Raw genomic sequence first — 25,625 nt, forward strand, 5'->3', positions numbered from 1 at the left:
CCCAGCATAGCTCTGTTCAACCCTGAGCATGAGTCTAATCAGACAGAAAAACACATGTGGAGGTGTGCAGGAGTTAAAGTGAAGAGGCTTTTCTTTGGCAAAGGATATTTTGACGTGTCACAGTCGGAGCTTGTTAAACTAATTAAGCACAAACAAATTAAGTTCACAAAAACATTCTTAGTTTAGTTATTATTATATGATTTTGAATCTGCCTTATCAGGACTGTGTGTTTGTGACCCCATCGCTCACAGTGAGAAGTTGGTCAAGAAAAATAGGTTTACGGTGCTTTTAAGATTTTTAAAGTTTACATAAGATGATCATTTGGATAAATCCCCCCCACATTAATTTTAATACACTTTCAAAAAGCCTCAAATGTTTTCGTTATTCCTTACTTTTCTGTCATAACAGAAACACAATGGGACACAACACAATGGGGGACAGAAGCAAGAAATATGAATTATTTAGTGTATGATATGTGCTTCATACAACTGTTTACTATTTGTGGACTTCTCTTTGTTTTCAGTTACTCTGACATCATCATTGAACGAGAGGTGCTGATGCAGAAATACATCCACCTTGTACAGATAGTGGAGACTGAGAAGGTGGCCGCCAATCAGCTGCGCACCCAGCTGGAAGATCAGGGCACAGAAATCGAGAGGCTCAAAGCAGAGGTACAGCACACAAACACACACCTACACACCTAAAAGGTGTCCATTCAGTAATTGACTGATCCATATGGGATTTAAATTGCGTACCCTCAGGACACAATTGATGTGTAAACTAAGCAGGATGCACAGCACAACAGACAGTGCATGTGTGCAACTCGCATACCACAGAAGACCAGCAAGTGTTGAGCATTGTATGTATGTATGTGTATATATATATATATATATATATATATATATGTATATGTTTCCCTATGGGTATGCAGTGCGTGTGTCTTCTCACAGCTGCGTTTATTGCAGCAGAGGAGTGGGTGTGAACGGTGCTCATTGGACTCTGAGCGTAGGAGGAGAAGCCCACGGCTCAATAAAGACAGCCCATCAGCTTCCTTACAAATCAGCTGCCAAAAACCGTCACGCCTTATCGAACACAACACCTTTCTGTTCTGCCGTCACAGGACAATAAATCAGATGAGCGAGCTGACACAGAAAACACAACTGACCTCTACATCGTTGTTAATCAGAACTAATTACAATTCTCTCTCACACATACAAATGACAGCAGGTAATTATTGGTTTATGGTAATTAGATCAATAGCTCTAAGCCTTTCTGAAGTAAACAAATGAGCCTACGTTGGATCCCGACATCACTGTATTCGCATATTTACATCATCTATCCATCTTTCCATCCATCCATCCATCCATCCATCCCTCTCTCTCTCTCTCCATCCATCCAGTGATCCTTTTGGTGATTTTTGTGAAAGTTTTTGTGGAGGAACTTTTAATTTTTTTATTTTGGCGCTACAGTATTGTGTTGAATTGTATACTTGCCCCCACTTGCTGTGTTGCTTGGTCATCTGACCGGTGACTGTGCCTCAGCGGAGAGCAGAACCGGTCTTCAATCAGAGGAACGGCTCCACTAGTTGCATGACAATTTACCCCAAAATTGCTCCCGTAGCTGTGCCTACAGTCTATGAATGTGATAGAATTTGAATTGTAAGTCGCTTTGGATAAAAGCATCTGCTAAATGACTGTAATGTAATGACCGGCTTTGCATGAACAAAAAGACTGTCTCTGTAATACTACAAATTACATGGCATTGATTAGTTGAAGGTGTATCAACTGAACCAAATTAAATAGTACTTTATCTGGAACTTTAAAGTAAAATAAAGCGTTATCAATGTCTTTTTGTTTCATTGCTAATTTCCTGTGATTTGACAGAACAAGTGTCTCAGATAAGAAGTGTTCTTTTATGTGCCACATAGATGGCCAAAGGGCACTGCAGAGTTATTCTTAATGTACAGGTGCTTGATTGAAAATAAATTCTGGTCTGAGCAGCAGTTTGCCCCCGAGGGGAAGCTGTTTGCTCGTTGGCCCAGCTGCTAACATCTCCGTAAATCACAGCTCCACCGCCATTTCCAATTCCAGCTTAGCTCATCCGTGTCAAAAATGGCTTGTATAAATACTTACTTGTAGCGACTATTTCTGTGCCCCGGAAGAAATAACACTATGTTTAATGGATTAGCCTGTTACTCTGCTTTTAGTTGTAATTCTCCCTCAGAGCAACAGGTGTGGATGCTTCTCAGAGCAACAAGTGTGGATGCTTCTCCTCGCTACACACTGTGATTAGGCCTCATTGGCGGGATATGGAGAGCCATGTTGATTATGAAAATGCTAATGAAGTAACGTTTCATATTAGGAAACATCTGCCTGTGTAATTGGGCTGCTCATGAAAAAAGGGTTACACTTTAAGAGCCAGTATGCAGTTGGTGATCCGTCTCATTAAAACACACTCTTGTTTGTTTCTTTGTGTGTTTATGAATAATTAAACCAACTAGCCACTGTAACTGTCAACAGTTGGCAGACTGGCTCCTCTCCGCTGCCATTAGCATGAGCGCGCCGGTGGACGAGAACACGAGGATGAAAGTGTGTGGCTGAGATGGCTTTGGTGATAAACTCATGTCATCAAGCTGCCTGAGAGTAAAAACAAAGAGGTGAAAGTAATATAGTACAAGAGACTCAACCTCTGCTGGGTTCATTAATCCACTGAAGATAGCGTTGCCAAGAAAAACCTTTTTACCAGCTGTGTTTGAAGTTAGTCATCACTGTTATGTGAAGAGCAGTGCTGCTATTTATTATTAGGTTTACTATGTGAAATGAGATTTGTTTTTTTCTTTTCCACAGCTTAATAACATTTTGAGTTTGGCAACTTCCTGGTGTATTTCCTTTGCGATGTGTCGCGTGTATGGCAGGCTTTTTTCACCTGCAGCGAGTAAATGTCACATGTATAAAGGCTAATTTTACTCTGCGGTCTGAAGAGAGTATTTCATGGCTGTAAAAATGATAAAAGAAATATTAGATAGAATTGCTCTTTAAAATAGTTTCCATAGACTGTTTTGTGCTAGAAATATATTCATCTGCAGAACTAGGATTGACGTCAGTAGCTGCTGTGCCCCACAATTCACTTCAGGTAATCAGGCACATCAAAGTCTTAATTTGCTTGCTGTCACCAGCTGATAGCAGCCCTCCCTCTCCTCTGTTATTCTCTTGCTCTGAATGAAGGCACCGAATTGTCAAAGATGAGGAAGCCTGATGTCTATCTGGTGCAAACACATCAACAGTTCACTGTGCACAGTGACTATCACATAGACTATGACTATGACCATGACTATCACATAGACAAGATTCAACCAAATCACTCCTAATCCCTTAAAGGAAAATAATATCCTCATGAATTAAATCGTATCACTTCCTACCATACCTCAGAAGCTCATTGTTTCTATTTTACGTGATTTTGCTGTTATTTAATGTGTCTTTTGTCCAGCTATTTAGTCACCCACATAATGCTAACTTTTGTTTGTGACAAAATTTCTCCTAACAGATTATAGCTCTGAACAAAACTAAGGAGCGAATGCGGCCTTACCACGTCAACCATGAAAATGAAGACCCGGATATCAAAAAGATCAAAAAGGTACTGTTTATTTTGGTGTTTTTCTCTTCTGTAACCGGTCTTCCCCGGTGTCTTACCTGGGATTTCTTGCAAGTGTTGTGCGCGAGCATGTTGCATGCTCAGTATGTGCGCTCCATGTGCTTGATTGTGTCTAAGCTACCTCGTTCGTACGTCTGCAGGTGCAGAGCTTTATGCGAGGCTGGCTCTGTCGGAGGAAGTGGAAGATCATCGTTCAGGACTACATCTGCTCTCCTCACGCTGAGAGCATGAGGAAGAGAAACCAGATCGTCTTCAACATGGTGGAGGCAGAGACAGAGTATGTCATTGCTTCATGGAGTAGCAGCACACACTCTAGAAAAGTTGTCCTTATTGTCAAGCTTTGCAGCACATGTCATAGCAGACATTCCCATCCCATATTTCACCTTTCAATGGTTTCTCAATAGAATTTACCAAAATGGTTCTATATCGTGATATATATTGATAGTTGATATCAAATGATATACTCTAAGATAGAAGATTTTACACATATCTGCCTCCAGTACATGAATTCAAATGAACTCAATCATGGTTAGAGAGAAAAAACAAAAACAAGGGTCACACATTTATTTTGATCGATGAAACATCTTATGTTGCAAATTGTAACTTAGTGAAGTCAAAAGATACTTTCACACCAGAGAAGATCAGTAATGTGTTTGTTCAGTAAGGGGCAAACAGGGAGAGGCATTCATTATTCATTATTCATTACTCTCAGCTCGAACAAATAAGAACATTAATTGAACTGTAAGACAAAACCCTACAATTAAATATTAACAATGTCTTCATTAACCGTTTTTTCTCATGTACTGCATGTGTTTTGATGATACAATTGAATTTCTGACACATTGTGTGTGTGATCACAGGTACGTCCACCAGCTCTACATCCTAGTGAACTGTTTCCTCAGACCTCTGCGGATGGCGGCCAGCTCCAAGAAACCCCCCATCAACCACGACGATGTCAGCAGCATCTTCCTCAATAGGTGTGTTAATTGTGCTGGAGAGAGATACCGAGGTTTTTAAAAAGTAGCAAATAATAAAATCTCTTTTTGTCTTTGTGTTTTTACGCCGTGTTCACACTGTGTCTTCAGTGAGACCATCATGTTCCTACATGAGATTTTCCATCAAGGCTTGAAGGCGAGGATAGCCAACTGGCCAACACTGGTGCTGGGTAAGCTGTTACTTCGCCTCACACACAAATACACACCCACTATGCATGCACTCTGCAGCCAGCCAGTGACATCAAGGTCATCTGTTCAGTGGTCCAGTTTGTGTCATTCAAACGTCAGTCTTGACGTCTTACTTACGTGCTCGTTTCCCTATCTCAGTCTGCAACAAGCACACTCCTTGTCCTGACAGACAATGACCACCCATACCACGAGGCATCCCACAAATTTACCTCATAAAACAGAAGCCCCGTCGACAGATAAGCGTCACCTAGGTGACAGACGACTGAAAGACGCGACAGCAAATTACTTGTGACAAATTCAGAAAGAAAAAGGTTAGACTGATTAAACACTCTTATCTGACGCCATGCTTCACTTCAGGCTGGGGCTGTTTGTAGATCTCCATCAGCGATATGTTTTACACGCACATCAAATCCATTTCTCTAGTGTTTTCAATAAAGATTTTTTCTTTTTTCCTTTTTAATATTGTCGTTCAAATATTTCTCCTCCAATACAGCATGACAAACCAACAATCATGGGACAGCTATAATAAAGAGTACCAGTAATAGACATAGCTAAACCAAGGGCATTTACGGAGTATATAAAAGAGCCCTATGGATATTTTCTTGGTCACAGATCTGACAAAAGGCTTTAAATAACAATGGTAGTTAAACTACTATGGAACGGTGCCAGCATTGATTGCAACATAACGTTCAACTGAAACCAACTGGTGGCAAATAATTGAGAACTGCATTCTGTCATGTGACTTGCGTAGTATACTGTAAAGCATGTGTGTGTTCTTTTGTTTCTAGCCGACCTATTTGACATCCTGCTCCCCATGCTGAACATCTATCAGGAGTTTGTGCGTAACCATCAGTACAGCCTGCAGGTTTTGGCCAACTGTAAGCAGAACAGAGACTTTGACAAGCTGCTGAAACAGTACGAGTCTAACGCTGCCTGTGAGGGAAGGATGCTCGAGACCTTCCTCACATACCCAATGTTCCAGGTAGATCACGGGTTCCAGCTCACAAGAGCGTTCACACACAAATACAAAATATCTACTATTTTTTTTTAATGTCAATCATTAATTTCAATAACCTTTTTTTCTCTCCTACAAGATTCCCCGCTATATCATCACCTTGCACGAGTTATTGGCACACACGCCTCATGAGCATGTGGAGCGAAAGAGTCTTGAGTTTGCCAAGTCCAAATTAGAGGAATTGTCCAGGTACGTGTCTGGACAGTCGTCACAATGATCAACTTTCCTGATCCGTTTTGATATTGAACACTGAACTAACTGGCTTGTGTGCGTGTCGTCAGAGTGATGCACGACGAGGTGAGCGACACGGAGAACATCCGGAAGAACCTGGCCATAGAGAGGATGATAGTGGAGGGCTGTGACATCCTGCTGGACACCAGCCAGACATTCGTCAGGCAAGGTAGGTCTTCGTCAGCTCACAGGCGTTGCTCACCAGTCAGCAGAGCTCTGGAGGGTTTTCCTGACAGTAAGACCTTGTCAGCCTGTGATCTGAGGGCACAGACTCAGAACCCAGAGCTCAGTCACTGAGTCATGACATTAGCTACTGTAATACTTTCTCCTGGAGGAGATTTGTCTCCATGTCAGCTTGCCCAGTGGAAATGTGATTCTACAAACTGGCTGTGGTTCTCCATTCTAACATCTCAAAGCCATTATTCTAAGGTTTAGTAACTACTAGCATCATTTAAAGTAAGACTATCTTCCTAATTAATTATTTCCAAGTTGTTCAAAAATTGAATGTTAAACTTATTTTGTCTAATGACATTTCATGTACATTTTTGCAAATTTCCAAGATTAAATATCCAATATCACACCTCTAAGCACTTACAGCACTGTCTCCACTTTCAGTACACGGTTTGCATTGGGCAAAAATGTCAAATGAATGTAATGTAATGTAAAATTGTAGATTTAAAGCCACTACAAGTTCTCATTTTCTTACTGGGAAGATAAAGGGATTGCCTGTTGAACACCTGTGTATGCTAAAGCTTTAGCGTGGAGTCATGGTGCCAGAACCAACAGCCTGCCTAATCCAACCCCAAAAAAAAAGTCATTCTTGATCTCAAATGTAGTCCATCAATTCTACTCTATTTATAAGCAATTATTTCATGCAACATGTGGTTGGCGAGCCAGTCCAATAAAGGCACTGGTCCAAAAACCTGCAAAGTCTTTATACTTTAGATGTTCTCTTTTTGAAATGCACTCAACCATATCTGTACCAGTGTGCCAAGAAGTGCGCTAATTGCTACAGTGTGCATAACCTAATGAGCTACCGCATCTAGCTCTCTTGTGGTTTTTCACTTGCGCATGGCGTGCTGACACCAGTTTTGACAGTGCACGTTTTCTCTTGGTCCCATGTTACTGCTTCAAGCAGAGATGCAGTCAATGCCACTAATTCTGCCTGTTTTAATGATCTCCTCCTGCGTTTCTCCCCTCCATATCTCAGGTGCACACATGAAATGCATGTGTGCAGAGATGGCTAGTTCAGAAATGTTGCTTTTACACACCAGGTTGTTTGTGCCACGGCAGATGCCGACCAAACAAAGCCCCCAGCTTAGTGTCAGCTTAGTGAAATGTAATGTAATCCTGTGCCCCCTCCTGCTCCTCAGGCTCTCTGATCCAGCTGCCATCGGTGGAGCGAGGGAAGCTAAGTAAGGTCCGTCTGGGCGCTCTCTCTCTGAAGAAGGAAGGGGAACGGCAGTGCTTCCTCTTCACCAAACACTTCCTCGTCTGCACACGCAGCTCTGGAGGAAAACTGCACCTTCTCAAGGTCAGAGTAGATTTCTGAGATGGAATTCACTTTTTAATTGATCGCAATTAAAATAAACCCCGTTGTTCAAATTTGCTGTCAAACTCTTGCAGCAAGGTGGAGTTTTGTCCCTGATTGACTGCACACTCATAGAGGAACCAGACGCCAGCGATGAAGAGTGTAAGTTTAACAACATCTATGAAGCACTGCGGCTACATTGGTCGACACACGGGCAGCTCCTATTGGCTCATTTAGGCCCTTCACCACTCATGGAGGTTAATTAGATGTCAGATGATAAGTGTCCAGAAATGACTTCCTTTTAAATATCAGATGCTCACCCCTTTAAATGTCAGGTTTTGATCTTTTGACATTGATGATCTTTATCCTTTCTTCTTCTGAGCACTCATTTTGCAAATGGGGAGAAGTGCCGAGACAACCACATGCATGTGCACACTTCAACACACACCTTTACACTTAAGCCTCAGGGGCACGTATCGGAGATAGCAGGTCCACTGAATTAACCTTCTGTGTGTGTGTGTGTGTGTGTGTGTGTGTACAAGCACAAGCCATTCTTCTTAACTATTATCATCATTATTATATTAAAACCTTTTTTTTTTCTCTCTGTCACACAGCTAAAGCTGGCGGTCAGGTATTTGGCCAGCTGGACTTTAAGCTCGTAGTCGAGCCTTCGGACTTGCCTCCATTCACTGTGGTGTTGCTGGCACCCTCGCGGCAGGAGAAGGCGGCATGGACCAGTGACATTAGCCAGGTAATACACCAACACACACCCATACAAACACAGAATAACAAGAACCTCCAAATAGCGAAAGCGAGTCTCCACTGGGCATTGAGAAGGCTTAGTGATAAGTAAACACAGGTGCAGTTCCCCAGGGGCCAGTTCAGCTCACTGCCTCAGTACTTCACAAACAGAGTAGCACCATGCAAGCGTGTCCGACTGGATTAGTTCTTAAAAAAAAATACAATGACTGTTTTATATTGCTTCTTTTTTTTTTCTCAATTCCTTGTCAACCAGACTTATACAAAACGTATTTCTCAGCATTTATTTAAATGTATTTACATTCGATGGAGGCACACAGATAAACAAATCAGTGCAAGAAAGTATTTTTTCTCTCTGACCTGTTACAGACTCCACCCGTCGTCTGCTTTAAATTCTGTAGGTCCGAACAAACGTGAAAATAATTTGCAAATATTCTCACTTTTCCATCTCATACTGTCATTCTTTCACTTTATTGTCTCAGTACTTATCTTCCTTTCCTCTCTGCCTCTGTAGTGTATAGATAATATCCGCTGTAATGGCTTGATGACCAGTGTATTTGAGGAGAACTCTAAAGTCACTGTGCCTAATATGATCAAGTAAGTATGTATGTGTGACGAGGAGCAACCATTTCCTAATGCCAGTGTTGTAAAATATATGTTGCAGCATACTGTGTTGATGTACTGTAAAGTGTTAGACTTTATGTTATGTATTATGGTTGTTTTTTTATATTCATTTCTGCTCCAAAGTGTTCTTTGGTATCCACTCTTATTTTTAGCTTCCTTCTTTGGAATATGTGGATTTTCTTTTTGCATTTCTCTTTTTCACTTGGCTATTTTTGCTCAGTTACGTTCATAACCTTTTCCTTGGTTAGCAGCCCAGCAGTCACCCATGCTGTGTGTGTGTGTGTGTGCGTGTGTGCGTGCATGTGTGTGTGTGTGTGTGTATGTGTGTGTGTACGTGTGTGTCCATCAGATCTGATGTGCGTCTCCATAAAGATGATGTTGACATTTGCTTCAGCAAGACGCTCAACTCCTGCAAGGTCCCCCAGATCCGCTATGCCAGCGTGGAGCGGCTGCTCGAGAGGCTGACCGACCTGCGCTTCCTCTCCATAGACTTCCTCAACACCTTCCTGCACACATACAGGATGTTCACCACGGCAACGGTCGTCATGGGCAAACTGGCCGACATCTACAAGAAGCCCTTCTCCTCCATACCTATCAGGTATATGGCAAACACACAAATATGCATTCACAAACAGAGAAGAAGGCGTTTGTGTTCGTATTAGTGTGTGAAACATGCAAGAATGGGTATTTGCACTACGCGAGTGTTCTGAGAGTGTTTTATTGGCTTCTCTCTCTTTTTATTTTATTAACTGTGAATGATGTAGTCAGATGTAGGTCTGTGTTTTGGACTCTATTCACAAGGTTGAATACATACTGGCTGAATTACATACCAGCCTGTGTATGAAGACCAGCAGAACAGATGCTGCAACAAAGTTGTTGGCACAGCCATAGGAATATGCTGTGTGTCAAATAAGGAGTCTCTCTCTCTCTCTCTCTCTCTCTCTCTCTCTCCCACCCTGCTTTATTCATGCTCTCTCTCTCTCCCTTGTTAGGTCTCTGACTGCATCACAATTGTGTGTTTATATTCCTTCCTCGACTTTACTGAACTTACCTTTTGAACTGGAAAAGCTCTGTATTTTCCTCTGCCCTAGGGCATGTTTGTATGTAAAGCCTAACTCACCGTGGGTTGTGGCTGTCTTCACTGGAAGAGAACAGGGGAGGACTCCTCCAGAGGTGTGCTAGAGGGGGTATGGGGGGCAAGTAGTCACCTGTCTGAAACCTATAACGGGACCTTCTTTATTTCGCCCCTTATATGTCATTCAATGTCGGCACACGGGTAACCCAAGTTTCCCTCTAGTCAAACCTTCCACTTTATTCTCTGCTTCATTCACCAAAGAGGCAGTACAATAGGTTTTATTGTGGCACAATGATTTTCAGTTTGTGTGTATATATATACACCCACACATCAGGTCAACATTTTTGATTTGGCCAGTGCTTTGCTTCATGAAAACAAATATCTAAAAAACTAATAACATTTCCATCTGCTGTACTCTGCGTTTAATAAAGGCTTACTATCGAATGTTAGCATGCTTACGGGCTGAACTAAGATGGTAAACATTATGCCTTTTAAACATGCACTCTGTCAGCATACTGATGTGAGCATTAAGCTCAAAGCACTGTTATGCCTGAGTATCGCCTTGGTCTTGTTTTAACCTTGCGTATATATATTTCATGGCTCTTTTATTTAGTACTTTATCTTCCACATTATCTTGTGGTATTCATTTTGCCTTTCTTCTAATGAGCATTTGTTGACAACGATTGGAACACGGCAATTTCCAAAGTTTACAAGTGATTAGAGTGAATCCTTTTTTTCATTGGCTCAAATGCTCCTTGGTTTTTCCTATTTTTGTTGATCAATTTGTTTTCTTTTTGTCCCTTCCTGTTAGAGAATCCCACTGTTGTGGACACACGCATAAAGACATAAACGCATAAATACGGACTTTAACACAGCTCTCTGCATCCGTTTTACGCTGGATTTTTCTCCCATGCGGTCATGAGTCTGAGAGATTGAACATATGCCGGTGTTCTCTCACTCACACGCTGCCTCCCCTCTTCAAACACACCTTTCCATCCCTCATCTTCCCTCCCACCATCTTCTGTCACATCTCCTGCTTTTGCATTTTCATGTCTTAATCCAACCATCACCATCATCCATTTAATCATATTTCTGTGTCATCCATCCCCCCTGTCTCTTCATGTCCCCTTTAACTACAGGGCGCGGTACCACTCATTTGACCGTCTGTCTATCTCATCCATCTGTCCCGACTACAGTCTGAAGATCAAGAGGATAGCCGTGGATCAGTCCAAGTAACTGACTTTTCTCTGTCTGTCCTCCCCCTTACTGTCTCTTTCCAACTTTACCTGCCTGGTCTTCCTCTCCTCTGGTCTTGGTCTGACACTTCACTGATGCATGACGTTCCCCTTTACTTTTTAATCGACCTGCTATCTATCGCTTTATGTGACTGGAACAACTCACAGGAGTTGTAATCTCGGTTTGAGACATTTTAGGTTGATGATACGTAGACAGGAATGCGAGAAGGGAAATGTTTTCTGTAGCATGTTCTCTATCACTGGAGCATCACTTCCTCAAGGCTGTTTTCTCTCTCTGTATTCATATCGATCCCTTGTTTTGTCATTCCTCTTGAGTCTGCTTTATATCCTTCTCTCAAGCATCTTCCACCGCTTGCTCCAAAGTTCTTCAGCTTTCCTCCTCTGTGCTTTTCATGCATCTTTCCTTCCTCCATCTGCCTCTCATTCCTCCCCCTCCTCTTTTGATCTGGGATGCATATTTGTTCCTCTATTTCCTGCTGAATAACTGACGTGTGTGAATAAATGATGGATGTGTTTATCTATGCATGATTGCTCCTCCCTTGATGCAGCTCTGTGCACACGTCTCCGAGCAATGTTAATGTCATCATGAAATGCTTGTTGATTAAAGCTGTTGCACTTTCATTGCCTGGTAAATAAGGCGGTTACATTTTGCAAATGTAACCTGCAATTTCTTTTTATTTCTAATCTATGAAGTGGATATTTCTTTGTTGACTATTATGTTCCTGTTGAAGGGGAATAATCAGCTACTAAAATCATATTCAGTCTCTTTCAGCTTTAAATGTTTTTGAGGGGGTTCACATACACACTTGCTGAACAGTTTTAGTTAGTTTGAACCCTGTTTATACATAGTTCCACAGTTTTAGCGCAGCAGCACAATGATCCTAAACATTAGGCAAGACAAGCCAGACCTAAACGTCAAAGTTCAGTCCCTTGACTTTAATCAAACTGAGCTCCTGATAACGTTGATATGACAAACACGCTAGCAAATAGTTCCTTTTTACACATCCAATGGACATGGAGCAACTTAAGCATTCATTTGCAGTCGCATATGTTCAGTTGACAAATGTAAGTCCAATATTCACTCCTCTTTTTAGCTCACTTTTGGTCACTACCTACTGAAGGAAATATTGATCTTTGTAGCTGCTAATGCTTCCACCATGTTCATCCTTTAAATCGTTAAAAGTAACGATTAGAGCAGATTCACGTTAATGTTAACTTGTCATACTACACCCTTTTCATCAAAACTGGGGAACCATGCATACAGAGTTATACAATTCCTACACTGTTCATCTGATGTGGATGTAAACACCCTTGAATTAAAGCTTAAAGTCACAACGGTATCCTCATAGACATATCTTTATGTCCAACCCATTCTGCTGGAGTACAGACACAACACAATACATATTGTGTCACTGTTGTAATATGTCCTGACTGGTCTGTATGTGCCATTATAAGTCAGTCTGGATAACTACATTAGCTAAATGCCCCAAATGTAACATTGAATTCCTTGAAGTCCCCAGGGTGAAATCTGAGTTTTCTATTCCTTTATGAATTCTGAATACACAGTATTTTGATCCTAAACCAGAAATAGCCTCTGATACAGGAAAACTATGACTTTGCTATTGAAACTTTAACACTCCAAGGCACACTGACAAACAAACTGTTCTTGTTCACTGCTTCAATTACACATTTTTCTTTTCATCCTTTTAAAATATCCTCTGATTTTGATAACAAATGTATCCCCCCCCCCCCCCCCCCGTTCAGGTCTTTGGAGCTGTTCTTTGCCACCAACCAGAACAACAGAGCTGGCGACCACATAAACGACAAATCTCCTCGTCTCTGTCGCAAGTTCTCCTCTCCTCCTCCTCTGTCCATCCCGTCCCGCACCTCCTCCCCTGTCCGAACTCGAAAGCTTTCCCTTCACTCCCCCATCACTGCCAGGGTCGGAGGGCTCGACCTAACCAGTCCTCTGTCAAACTCCAGCGTCAACCATAACACTTCCCAGTCTGCTGCCAGTAGCCCCACATCTGCCCACACCCCCCAAACCTCCCCTCCTCCCTCTTCCACCTCTCCCCCACCCAACATATCAAAGTCACCACAGGACCAAGTTCCTCCCATTCCCTCCTCCCCGGACCAAAGTCCCTGCTCAACTGCAGAGGGGGAGGACGGGCCTAAGATGGACCCTTTCTCTGGCAAACTGAGACGGAGCATCCGCAGAGGTAAGTTATGGCTTCCACACGAATACAGTGCAAACAACATTTACACTGTACAGAACATCGGGTCTGGATTGGTTTGACTTCAACTAGAAAGGGCAATGTTTCTTGTGAAGTAAATAGCACATTTTCGTGCTTTTAGTGGTGACCTGCATCTAGAAATAATGTCTGTTCTTTTTAATCACACAGTCACTATGGAAGCAGCAGAGATTTAGTTAAAAATGTTTCGGGTATATCAACAAGGTAAAAATATACAAAAATGTTACGTTGTAATTATTCGTAACAGCTGAATTGTGAAGCATCGGCAGATGATTTAAATCCTCAATTCTGTACTTCACTGTGCTTAGCTTATTAAGCTACATGTCGTCTCTGATTGAATGTCGACATACAGTATGCACTAGAGCCTTATTTGCATACTGAGATGCTCATGAAGGGCAGGGGGTCACTCGTCAAATGGCACAGTTTGAAGTGTTCCCTGTAACAGCAGAACAGGCGCCTGGTGAAACATCATTATCTCCTCACGTTTGTGTGCTCGAGTCAGCTAAGCTGACTTCCCACCGCACAAGCTCAGATCTTCTAATTGTGCTGTTAAACAGGCCATTCAGACTGCAGAGCGATAGTGTCGGGGCCTCTGAAGCAGCACAGCGATGACAAGCTGCAGTTACACCCTCATTAGCATGTGCACACACACACAATTTGTATGTGTGTAAGAGTGTGTGCACGAGCACGTGCATATGTGGTGGCTGCTAACCGCTCACTTGGAGACAAAGAGCCATTAGTGGTTGTAGCATCAAGCCACTCTCACCTTCTCTGCACACTCTCTGTTTCTTTAACTCTTAATCAGACATTTATTTGTTTGAATGTATCTACGTGCATGCAGCTATTTGGAAATCTCCCTTTTTGTCTGTTGATGGAACCCTTTTCCTTGGCATTGCTCTGTCACCGACAAATTGGCAGTGTGACGTTCTCAACGTATGTTGAGGAGTCATCTCTCTGTGTCGTTTACAGTAAGATCTAAACAAAATGAATTTGAATGAAACAACATTAAATCCAAAGCAAAGCACCAGGATGCACAAGAGCACCTACAGTAGAGCTCCATTGTAATCAGGTGCTGTGTGGCGTTTACTTTACTGAGGGCTGAATACAGACGGGTGACGAATTGAAGGAAAAACCTGAAGAAATGAGTGAAGCAACATTATTGGATGCAGATGTTTCCACAACAGGGAACACGGGGTCAATGAATGGTTTAATGAACGTGAACACATGCTGTTTGCCAAAGGCCTTTGCAATCACAAGATCTAAACCCAATTGTACACCTATGGGGGATTTTGGTACATGTGCATGATAACTATCCATCCATTCTCATTGCCTTATTTGGGGCTTTGTCGCGGGGGCAGCAGGCTAAGCAGGGTATTCCAGTTGTCCCTCTCTCAACGTTTACAAGCTCTTCCTGGGGGATCCCCAGGTGGCCCGGTGAGATATATAATCTCTGCATCGTGTTCTGGGTCTACCTCGGGGCCTCTTACCATTCGGACAGAACACTGACTTGAACATTTACTTGCTCACTCATACACAAAAATGTGCGGGGAAATAATACAAGTCTTGATGATATCCTCTGGTTATACTGAGCGACCTCTGCACGGCTGTGAACTTAAGTGCAATAAAGTTCTCCTCTCCAGAAGAGCAGCTGCAGTCGTGGCCACCACCGTGACCATAAACATCATCGCCACCATCATCATCATCATCATTATTCTTGTCCCATTCCTCTCCTCCTGTCTAGCTCTGCTGGAGTCGGTATCACTGGAGAAAATCATCCCAGAGTCTCCTCAGAGCAGTGAAGCAGGAGACATGTCTCCGTGTCGCTCACCTTCCACACCTCGACACCTCCGCTACAGGCAGCCTGGAGGTACCATTTTGTGTGTGTGTGTGTGTGTGTGTGTGTGTGTGTGTGTGTGTGTGTGTGTGTGTGTGTGTGTGTGTGGGGGGGGGGGGGGGGGGGGGGGGGGGGGGGTTATTCGCCTATACTGACAGGCCCCCCTGCAGAGCCAGGTAAAGATCCCTGACCCTGCATCTTTATTACAGCAGTATAATAGAAAGCTCATATATAGCCAGACCATGGCATAAAAAGGTCCTGTTTGACTGAGCCATAATGATGGTAATTTCACTGGTGATATTAGAGGTGATGACTGATATGATCACGGTGACAATTCCTTGATGTGCTGTTGGAAAAACGATAAGGAGTAAAAATATGGTGTTCAATGTGCCTTTGCAACAACGACAATGTTCAATATTGGAAGTTTCTTTAGGTACAATAAAGACATCCATAATGAACACTTGCATACAAATATATATTTGTGTTTTTTCCACAAACATGTTCTCGTCATGCAAAAGAACTGGTTTTAAAATGTGGTTATAGCCATAGCCATCACATTAGTGCTAACACATAGCCAGTAATGTGCAGATTTCATTTCCTATTTCATTTTGATTGCATGTACAATGAAAATGAAAATGAAAGTACTTTATTTTTATTCACTTGCGTCGACTCCTTTTGATGATAACAGCGGCAGAAATTGTCGCCGTTGATGATAATTATGTATCTGTGTGTCTGCAGTTCAGTCGGGGGAGAACTCCCGCTGCCCAGTCTCTCCTGCTTCAGCCTTTGCAATTGCCACTGCAGCAGCAGGACATGGTTCACCACCAGGTACACACACTCACACACACACACACACACACACACACACACACACACACACACACACACTGACAGGTTCAAACATACTATTAAATAAAGAAAATATGTGTTTTCATGGCGCTTTAAAGATAATACGTCACCAAAGGTGGGAGCTTTTGTTTCTTGTTTTAGTTTGCAATGGTGAAATATCTGTATCTGATATCAATTACTTAAACCAATATTTATACAGGCCTCAAAAGGTGCAGAGGCATCAAAAGGAAATATAGTGAGTTTACTTTGTTACTTAATCTGTTAGCAGTAGTTATTATGCACTGTGAATATTAGAAACATTCAAAGCATATGACCAGCTCATAATATATATTGTGTTACAATAACCTACAGTGCATTATTAGAAATAGCACCAGGTGTAAACTATAAAACATTTAATGGTTTGATTTACTGCTATTTACAAAAAAGATCTGTCCATATTTTGGGCTCCCCGGGTTTCTGTCGCTGCTCCAGCACAATCGAGATTAATAGAATTTCTGATAATCAAAGGATGACGGGGATTATCCGGACTTCAATTTGGGTTAATTGCCCCTTTAAAACATGCCAAATTTCCAACTCAGACTACTTTCAGAATACACACTATTACTTTTAAAAGCTAAGTACATTTTGCTGCAAATACTTCTCTACTTCTACTACCGTGAAAATGTGTAATACTTTAAATGAAGCATTTTTGGATTGCATTATTTTAAGTTTTGATACTATTTCCAATACTTCAAAACCAGACATTTTTCTTTTGAGGGTAAATACAGTTAAGCCCAGATCATCATTGAAAATGTTATTATCACAATAATAACATATTCTCTCTGTCTCTCTTTTTTTTTTATAATTTTCCCTCCAGTGTTTACTAACGCTGAAAGAACTTGTGATAAAGAGTTCATCATCCGAAGAGCTGCAACTAACAGAGTTCTCAACGTGCTGCGGCACTGGGTTTCCAAACACTCACAGGTCTGTCTGCACCCACCAGTGTGTGTGTGTGTGTGTGTGTGTGTGTGTGTGTGTGTGTGTGTGTGTGTGTGTGTGTGTGTGTGTGTGTGTGTGTGTGTGTGTGTGTGTGTGTGTGTGTGTGTGTGTGTGTGTGGTCGTCCCCTGTTCTGCTGGGGTGATCAAATCTGTGGTCTCATTAAAGCAGGTGTCTGATGCGTTCTCTGTCTCTCTGCTCCACTGCTTTCACTTGAGCATGTAAACAGCCATGTGCACACAAACACACTGCATATTGTTGCCGTATCAATTGGACAACCAGCCCCAGTCCACCTACTCTTCTGCTGAAGCGCCAGTGTTGCCTCTAATGAAGTGAATATCACGGTAATTGCTTGACTCCCAGCTTAGAGGTCTAACTGCATTGATTTGTTTCATGGATTTTTCTTCAATAACACAAAATGCTGTGATGATAGGCCGGCTTTGGTTGGCTTATTAACAAAGAAACAAAGCACAAACGCACACACATACACTGCACGCCCACTCACATTTCTCTCTGGGGGGGGGCCAAAGACCAAAGAGCTTGTTAAAACTGACCTTTGAACAAAAGTTGAATTGGGGTGGGAGTGAAAAGGGAAAAGGAGGAGGAAAAGAAGGTGTAAAGGCTGGAAGGAATGAGGGGATTCAGGAGGAGGAATGGACAGTCGGAAGACATGAAGGATCATACAGCAGGGACTGATTGGTCAGACTAGTGTGTTGAGACTAGAGAAAGTCATATGACGATATTATATACATTGAGACTAAATAAATGTATCGCCCGCCAGATATTTTGCCTCTGTTTATACTCTTAGTAGCTGTCCTTTTAATAGTGTCATAGGCCGCCAGGGCCATGTTGCAAATCATTTACAGTAGTATTGGATTTTTAAATGCTTTGTTTTCCATCAATGTGGTACCGTGGTAACATCAGGTATTCGATTTTCTGGATTAGCTGAAAACAGACTGTCCCATCTGATTATTTTATCCATAAACTCCCTCTCACTTGATTATCCAGAATTGAACACAACCGTTGGACAACAGAACTCTGACAGTATGTTAAATACATCCACCTCACTGTCTATGGAATATCAGTCCGCCAACCTAAACAATTACAAAAAGTAAAGTGCCAACGTTTCACAAAGAGACAGTTCAAACCATGAAATCGACATCATTACCATCAATTAAATATTCCCAATTAATCAGTAAAAAAACAAAAAGATACCTAAAATACATTTCTTATCTCATATCAATATCATGGTCGAAATTAAAATATGCCATGATGGTAAGCAGTCTGGTTTTAGAGTGTTAAGATTAGGTTTAGGTCAATATTAGGGTACTAGTTGCAGTGGTGGGTGCTGGAGAAGCCGTACATATGTCACTTTCAACCATAGAGGTTCATTCGTGTTTGTGTTCAGGACTTTGAGATGAACGGGGAGCTGAAGATGTCGGTGATCTGTCTCCTGGGGGAGGTGCTCAGAGATCCAGACCTGCTCCCTCAGGAGAGTAAAGCTACTGCCAACATACTAAGGTGTTGCACACACACAAATATACACGCACACTAACATGCAGCACGCATGTGAAGCACTTGAATATAACACTTGAAAGCTGAATAGTTCCTGCCATCAAATTGTCCTGCATCTATTATTCAGTTATCACAAAAGCTTCTCCTTATTCTATTTTATTATGTTATGTTCTACCATGTTCTATTGTGTTCTGTTAGATTATGTTCTGCTGTATTTTAATCTACACTTAATCTGTTTTGAGCTTTTCTATTTGCTGTACTCTTTATATTATATTATAAACTGTTATGTTTTAATCCATTCTGTTCTGTTCTATTTTTTTCTGATCCGTTCTATTTTATTTTATTCTGTTCTGTTATATTTTATTTCATTCTGTTCTATTTTTTTCTGATCCGTTATATTTTATTTTGTTCTGTTCTGTCATATTATATCATGTGTTCTAGTCTGTTGTTTTGTTTTATGCTCTTTTTTTATTTGATTCTTTTTTGTTCTTTGCATTTTGTTACTATGTTATTCAGCTTTAGTCTATTCTACTTCCCTCTGTCTCCTAGTACCCTTTCTCAAGACGAGCAGGAGGACGCCCAGCTGAGGATAGAGGACATCTTACAGATGGTGAGAAAAACTGCAGCACATAAAAGCCTCTGATCACTTATTTAAAGTGCGTCATTGCAAACATATTGTTAGGATTTTGATATGATATTGCTCTGTTGGATCAATGGAGCAGCAGTAAACTGCAGAGAAAAGAAATTATACTGCAGCTTTTTGTTATTGCAGACTGGGTGATTGATGCAGTTTTTAATTTGAATTTGGACATTATTGTGGTTCTCTCTGGGATTACCTCTATGAAGCCGGTGCCCCTTGGTATTTAAGCATTAATACTCACCTCCCTTCAAACACATTACCAGTTCCCAGAGTATAGTCAGCAGTCATGAGTACCCCTGGTTTACCATCTAGGCTTAATAATAACTGGGAGTCACTCACACATTTGCCTTTGTAAGATGTGAAAAGCCTCAGTCAAAACCCACTGTTCTCTCCTCCAGGCAGGAGGGGTAAATACAACCTCTCTTGACTGTGATGGTCTCCAGGGAACTGTCAACTGTCGCAAAACATAACCATCATTCAGCCAGTCTCTTTATTAGATATTAATATCTCCTTGTTATCCGTGCTATGGTGTGAAAATGTGCTTGTTAATGACTCTGTTTCTCTCTGTCGGTGTGTGTCGGTGTGTTTAGGCGGACTGTCCGAAGGCAGAGTGTTTCGAGTCTCTGTCGGCAATGGAGCTGGCCGAGCAGATCACCCTTCTGGATCACATCGTCTTCAGGAGCATTCCTTACGAGTCAGTCCTCTCATTACACTCTCACACTGTGATCTACATCGCTATGTGCTTAACTGCTTGTATCAGATCAGCTTTTTGAAACATCTGCAACACCTTTAATTACATGTTAGAGTCTTTGCAAAGTGCATTTAGTCATTTGATTCTTTGATAATGGGCTTCTGGAGATAATTTCAGTAACATTCATTAAGCCCAGCTTCCTCTTCTGCTCATTTGGTACGGTGGGTTGCACATTAAGAGTAATTCAATTCTACAAGATGGTTTTTTGAGTGTACATGTGTTTGTATGTCTTCTATATATAGACACATATTTATCCATGCCATTACATATCATAAAGCACCGAACACAGGAGGAATGCCTCATGGTACCCCCATCTAAGGTGTTTTTACTCTGTGGCCCTCTCTCAAAAATCAGTGGCCTAAGAAAAAGTCTCCAACTCTTCGGTTTGTGAAATCAAAAAAAAGAGTTGAAAAAATAAGCAAACACAGTTAGCTCGCTTTTAAATAGTTAATACTAGAAAGAAATGTGTTTGGTAGTTTCTTAAAACTTGATATTTGGCTCGACGTTAATGCAAGACTTTCATCCAACAACCAATGCCTTGCGTACCTGGTTCAGTTCTTGATTTCTCATCAGCCTTCATGAGACATCCGTCTTTACTGGTGGTGTTTAATTACTTTGAGTAATGTTATCAACCCCTGCTGGGAACGTGAGGGTATCCTTAAGTCACAGGCTTTAGCTTATGTAATTTATATATTATGAGATTACTGTGCTGTATTTGAGCCTTTACGATCTCATTTGGGCTTATCACATGTCTCTGTTCCAACTCTCTAAGAGAGTTCCTGGGGCTGGGCTGGATGAAGGTTGATAAGATGGAGAGGACGCCCTACATCATGAAAACTACTCAACACTTCAATGATGTAAGCTCTTTCAGTATTCTGTCATGTGTGTAGCCTGTGCAACTATATCTATATACATACATACTTATATACTGTATATTTTTCTCTAGTACAACCTTACTCAGCATAGGCGCAATTATCCAGTGAATAAGTGAAATGTGTATCTATAGTGTATACATGTACATTACTATGTTGTTATATTACTCTATTTATATTTTGTCTTGAATTGTTATATATTCAGCACTTCCAGTAAGCTGTCATTTCTAATTTCCCCAGTGTGGGATCAATACAGTTCTCGTCTTACCGTATCTTAAATATGATTGTTTTCCTTTCCTTCTGAAGATGAGTAACCTGGTGGCATCACAGATTATGACCCACACCGATGTGGGCTCGAGGGCCAACTCCATCGAAAAGTGGGTTGCCGTGGCTGACATCTGCCGCTGTCTCAACAACTACAACGGAGTGCTGGAGATCACGTCTGCGCTTAATCGCAGCGCCATCTACCGTTTGAAGAAGACCTGGGCTAAAGTCAGCAAACAGGTGGCGTAATTCTCCATTAATCCTCTCTCTGTAAACCCAAAAACCAGTGTATATGAAGTTTACCTCAGCATAGAGGATTAGAATAAAGCTCTTTGGTCTCTAATGTCTTCAAATGTACAGTATACAGAATTGATGCCATTAGAGAGTTTAGGGAAACAGAGAAAGGCATTTACCTGGAATGTTTAGTATCTACTCTTCGCTCAATTCTGATGAACATTAAATCGATTAAACCGTAATCATACAATCATCAGTCTGTCTCTCCACAAAGCCATTCTGCCTGTTCAGGACCCAAGCAAAGCTTATTTTGTCATTTCATTATGGTCATGGTTTTTTAAGAGCAAGTGGATCTCGGATTAATGCAACAGCCTTGTGTGTCCTTGGTTGTTCATGATTTTAAATGCGTATCCGTGATCTCGTCCAGGCTAAAACCCTCATGGACAAACTGCAGAAGACCGTGTCTACCGAGGGAAGGTCTAAAAATCTGAGGGAGACCCTGAAAAAGTGAGACATTGCAAATCACAACACTAAACGTACCATTACATTTTTTTTACTGGCCTTTGAGACAATTTGTGAGACATTATTTGTTCACACTCTCTTCCTCCAGCTGCAACCCTCCGTGTGTGCCGTACCTGGGAATGTATCAAACCGACTTGGCCTTCATTGAGGAGGGAAGGCCCAATTTTACTGAGGAAGGTCTTGTAAACTTCTCCAAAATGAGGATGGTAGGCACATACATAAAAAATAAACATGCAAATCATCCGTACATGTATACTTTTACTTTGATTGTCAAGTTAAATTCAACCTTTTCTTTAGATATCCCACATCATCAGAGAGATCCGACAGTTTCAGCAGACTCCCTACAGAATAGAGCATCAAGCCAAGGTACTTTCTTTTTGTAAACACATTTAATACTTTTTTCCCCCGATATAGGGATGCCTTTTAATATTTTGTCAGGAACAAGAAGATCATCGAATGTGCACTACATTTTAAGAATAATACATTTATAAATGTAATAAACTTGATTTATTTAGAGCTGCTATAAAACATAGTTACAAAGCGTTTAAAAAAACAAACTTTCAAAAAAATTGAAACTTCTAGATAAAACTAAAGAAATGATGAAGCCAAATCGTAGAGTTTAGAAGTGAGTTTATAATAATAAGAAAACACGGATCCTTTATGGAAGTGCTCGTCTCTGCTGCTGTTGTGAGAGGATTATTGAAAATCCCTTTGATACACGGTAGTGTGGAAAAGTATATGTTTCTGGGAGCCAAAATCATCTTTAATCACCAATCCTCTGTCTCTGCATCAAGAAACAGAGGATTGGTGATGTCATCCTTCAAACATCCACTGTGTATCAATTTAACCCTCGCAGCTGTTAGCTGGACCACTCAGAGAACCTATGAGATCTAAATTCAATTTGAGTTAAGCAGCATAACTGCAAAGCCATTTTGGTTTAATCCATTGAAACATTTGAAACATTAACGTCAAAGATTACTTGAACAGAACAAAATGAAGCCGTAGCTGTAAACATGTGTACGTCTGCGTTGCTGGTCTGAAACTTCTCTTTGTTTTCTTTCCAGGTGACCCAGTACCTCCTGGATAAGACTCTCATCATGGATGAAGATACACTCTATGATCTCTCGCTGAAGATTGAGCCCAGGCTTCCTGCCTGAGTTGCAGCTGTTTGTGGCCAGTGGGAACCTGCCAAACCTGGACCCCCAAGGGGAAACACGCCCACGCAATCTCATCAATCAAGAGGAAATCTGAGAGTTTTGAGAGCGACGTGGAATTGGAAATAAGAGAAATACTGACTGAAGTGGGAGATATCTTTAGAGTCAAGTATGAGGACAGTTGAACAAGTTTTTACAAGAGACTGAGATAGCATGAGGAGGGGACAAGGCTGTTGGAGTGTCGGATTGATTGTCTTCAAGGAGAACAAGAGGAGGTGGTTTTGGTGGCAATGCGTGAGGGTTTTTGAGGAAATGACATGTCGCCGCGTGCGCTCGTCATTCCTCAGACGAGAGTGCGGTGCACACGTCATCACACATGGAGCATGGAGTGAATGGATGGAATACAGTGGATGTAACGGAGATGTAGCATATACAGACTGTGTGACAGAGAGATGTCCGCTTTCGTGTCTCTGTGCCGTTGTCTATGTTCTGTTGCCTGTGCATATCCGTGCCACGTCCTGGAGCAAAAAGCCCCCCCCCCCCCAAAAAAAAATATGTGCTTCTTTGTCATGATGGTCACTGCATAAAACTTGCATGAATTCAGCTTGGGATGTAACTGTCTAAATGGCCTTCCACCTGACCCCTGACCCTCAGCTTAGCATGCATCACTCTTATCGGAGTGACCCTCTAAGCCACTATGCATCCTCAGTGGGCTGGGTGTGGCAAAGAAAAAAACGCCTTTAAGCCTTCACATATAATGTAGAAAGAAAATTGAAAATAATTTAAAGTGAAACATTTTGGATGAGGTTTTTTCCAAACAATATATTCTGATGTAGTCTTTGGTCCGTCTTTGCCTAAAGACTGAATGGAAAGCTATTTCTCAAATGAAAACGTCCACATGAATGATACAAAATAAAAACACTTTATCAGTGCCTTCCACTAGTGTAGGTCAATTTCCCCACAGTTGCCAATACACAAGCTTAACGTTTTACATGAATCCTGCTTCGAAATGCTTAAGATTTACTTTAAAATTGGACTAGAGTTTCACTCATTCAACTTTTCTTTTTCAGAAAATAGGTTCTGTAGACTTAAGAGTAGCATGTTAGTGTAAACAGTAAAGTCATTGCAGCAAATATCTCCCTCTAGTGTTTAAACATTGTTATAACTTCTACTGACCCAAAGCTTTTGCAGCTTTTGTGTATTTGTTGGATTTCTTTGGCTTTGACAAATTGTCTGATACTGACGCTGTAGTCAGGTCCCAGTGTGTAACTCTTGGATGTAGGCTGGGACAGTTTTTTGCACTCTCTGAGATGTAGCTTCGCTTGAGTGACAGTATGATCGTTATTTTACCATGCTATTTATTTCATCAGATACTGTATTGATATTTTTGTATATAGTTACCACACATATCATGAAGAGATGGTTTGAATTGTTATGCTGTGAATATTGATTCTATTGTCTTTTTATGTCCCTCTTGCTTTTATGTTGAATTGTAGTTTTGCATCCCAGGCTCTTGTATCGCAAGAACTCTGTTAAACTTTATTAAAAACAATGTCATTTGAAAGTGAACAAAAAAAAAATGTAGCATTTGAATAATCTGAATTTGTTTTCTGTATTGCTGATATGATGAACATAGTTGTCCTGCATGCACACAACAGCTGCATGTTGTGCATGTCCGACTGGACGCTCCCTGTGCGTTGTCCCTCTGCTTTTCTATATCAATATTGTCTCTGTAGCTGTTAAAAGGCATAGAAACAATATTTTGTCCATCAAATCTGGCACATTCGTCTCTAGCTCAAGCATAGTTTTTAGGCTGTGTCATCCGCAAAAGAGCCTGTTGTCGAGTAGCGGTGTCGGAAGTAACCGATTGATCAGAAGAAATGTTTTCAGGCTTTGCTTTTGGAAAATAAAATAAAACTTGTCTGCACTGCATCTGTAATTCTGACTGTAAGTCTGTTTGACACACAGGTTTGGGAATACAGGATGCTACGTTTGTATTGTATCATTTCCGTGTAATTTGCATTTTTCACTTGTAGATGCGGGAGAAATAAATTCAACATGCCTTACGTGTTTGCACATTTCCTTGGACTGTGCAATAATTTCAGTGATATAAAGTTGCCTCTGCTACCTATAGCATGTATGGTTCCAAAAATCTCTGGTGCATCAACACATTTCAAAATTCAGGACCAAACTCTGAAGACAAAAAATACTTTTGGCATAGTTTAACTTCTCTTGAAATCCTCTTGAACATCTGGGGTTTTTATCTGATGCTGAGGTCTAAGAGACTACCATAAGACTAAACTCACCAAATGTAAGGATTAATATAGTTCCTTTGTCTAGAACTGACCAGTTGTAACACACTCAAAGCCAGACACCAGAACTAGATTATACATTCTCTAAAATGTGAAAGCTAATCATTTTCTTTGAATGATCAAC

General features: G+C 41.2%; 1 protein-coding gene across 1 annotated transcript in view; it reads left to right on the forward strand.

Annotated features, from left to right (window-relative positions):
- Positions 1-23,192, forward strand: part of rasgrf2b (Ras protein-specific guanine nucleotide-releasing factor 2b) — a gene marked incomplete at both ends in the record, with an annotated part of 38,683 nt that extends 15,491 nt beyond the window's left edge. The window contains 26 exons of the mRNA XM_079161653.1: positions 524-671; positions 3,544-3,633; positions 3,792-3,928; positions 4,512-4,628; positions 4,737-4,816; positions 5,624-5,817; positions 5,930-6,039; positions 6,132-6,250; positions 7,455-7,615; positions 7,708-7,774; positions 8,227-8,363; positions 8,886-8,968; positions 9,345-9,593; positions 13,091-13,545; positions 15,320-15,445; positions 16,151-16,240; positions 17,118-17,224; positions 18,646-18,758; positions 19,302-19,362; positions 19,983-20,086; positions 20,916-21,000; positions 21,322-21,519; positions 21,941-22,020; positions 22,124-22,241; positions 22,333-22,401; positions 23,100-23,192. Of these exons, the coding sequence (XP_079017779.1) occupies positions 524-671; positions 3,544-3,633; positions 3,792-3,928; positions 4,512-4,628; positions 4,737-4,816; positions 5,624-5,817; positions 5,930-6,039; positions 6,132-6,250; positions 7,455-7,615; positions 7,708-7,774; positions 8,227-8,363; positions 8,886-8,968; positions 9,345-9,593; positions 13,091-13,545; positions 15,320-15,445; positions 16,151-16,240; positions 17,118-17,224; positions 18,646-18,758; positions 19,302-19,362; positions 19,983-20,086; positions 20,916-21,000; positions 21,322-21,519; positions 21,941-22,020; positions 22,124-22,241; positions 22,333-22,401; positions 23,100-23,192 (3,391 nt within the window). The remainder of the gene's footprint in view (positions 1-523; positions 672-3,543; positions 3,634-3,791; positions 3,929-4,511; positions 4,629-4,736; positions 4,817-5,623; positions 5,818-5,929; positions 6,040-6,131; positions 6,251-7,454; positions 7,616-7,707; positions 7,775-8,226; positions 8,364-8,885; positions 8,969-9,344; positions 9,594-13,090; positions 13,546-15,319; positions 15,446-16,150; positions 16,241-17,117; positions 17,225-18,645; positions 18,759-19,301; positions 19,363-19,982; positions 20,087-20,915; positions 21,001-21,321; positions 21,520-21,940; positions 22,021-22,123; positions 22,242-22,332; positions 22,402-23,099) is intronic.
- Between the last annotated feature and the right edge of the window lie 2,433 nt (positions 23,193-25,625).

This window comes from Pholis gunnellus, assembly GCF_910591455.1.
Source record: "Pholis gunnellus genome assembly, chromosome: 6".
Classification (NCBI taxonomy): domain Eukaryota; kingdom Metazoa; phylum Chordata; class Actinopteri; order Perciformes; family Pholidae; genus Pholis; species Pholis gunnellus.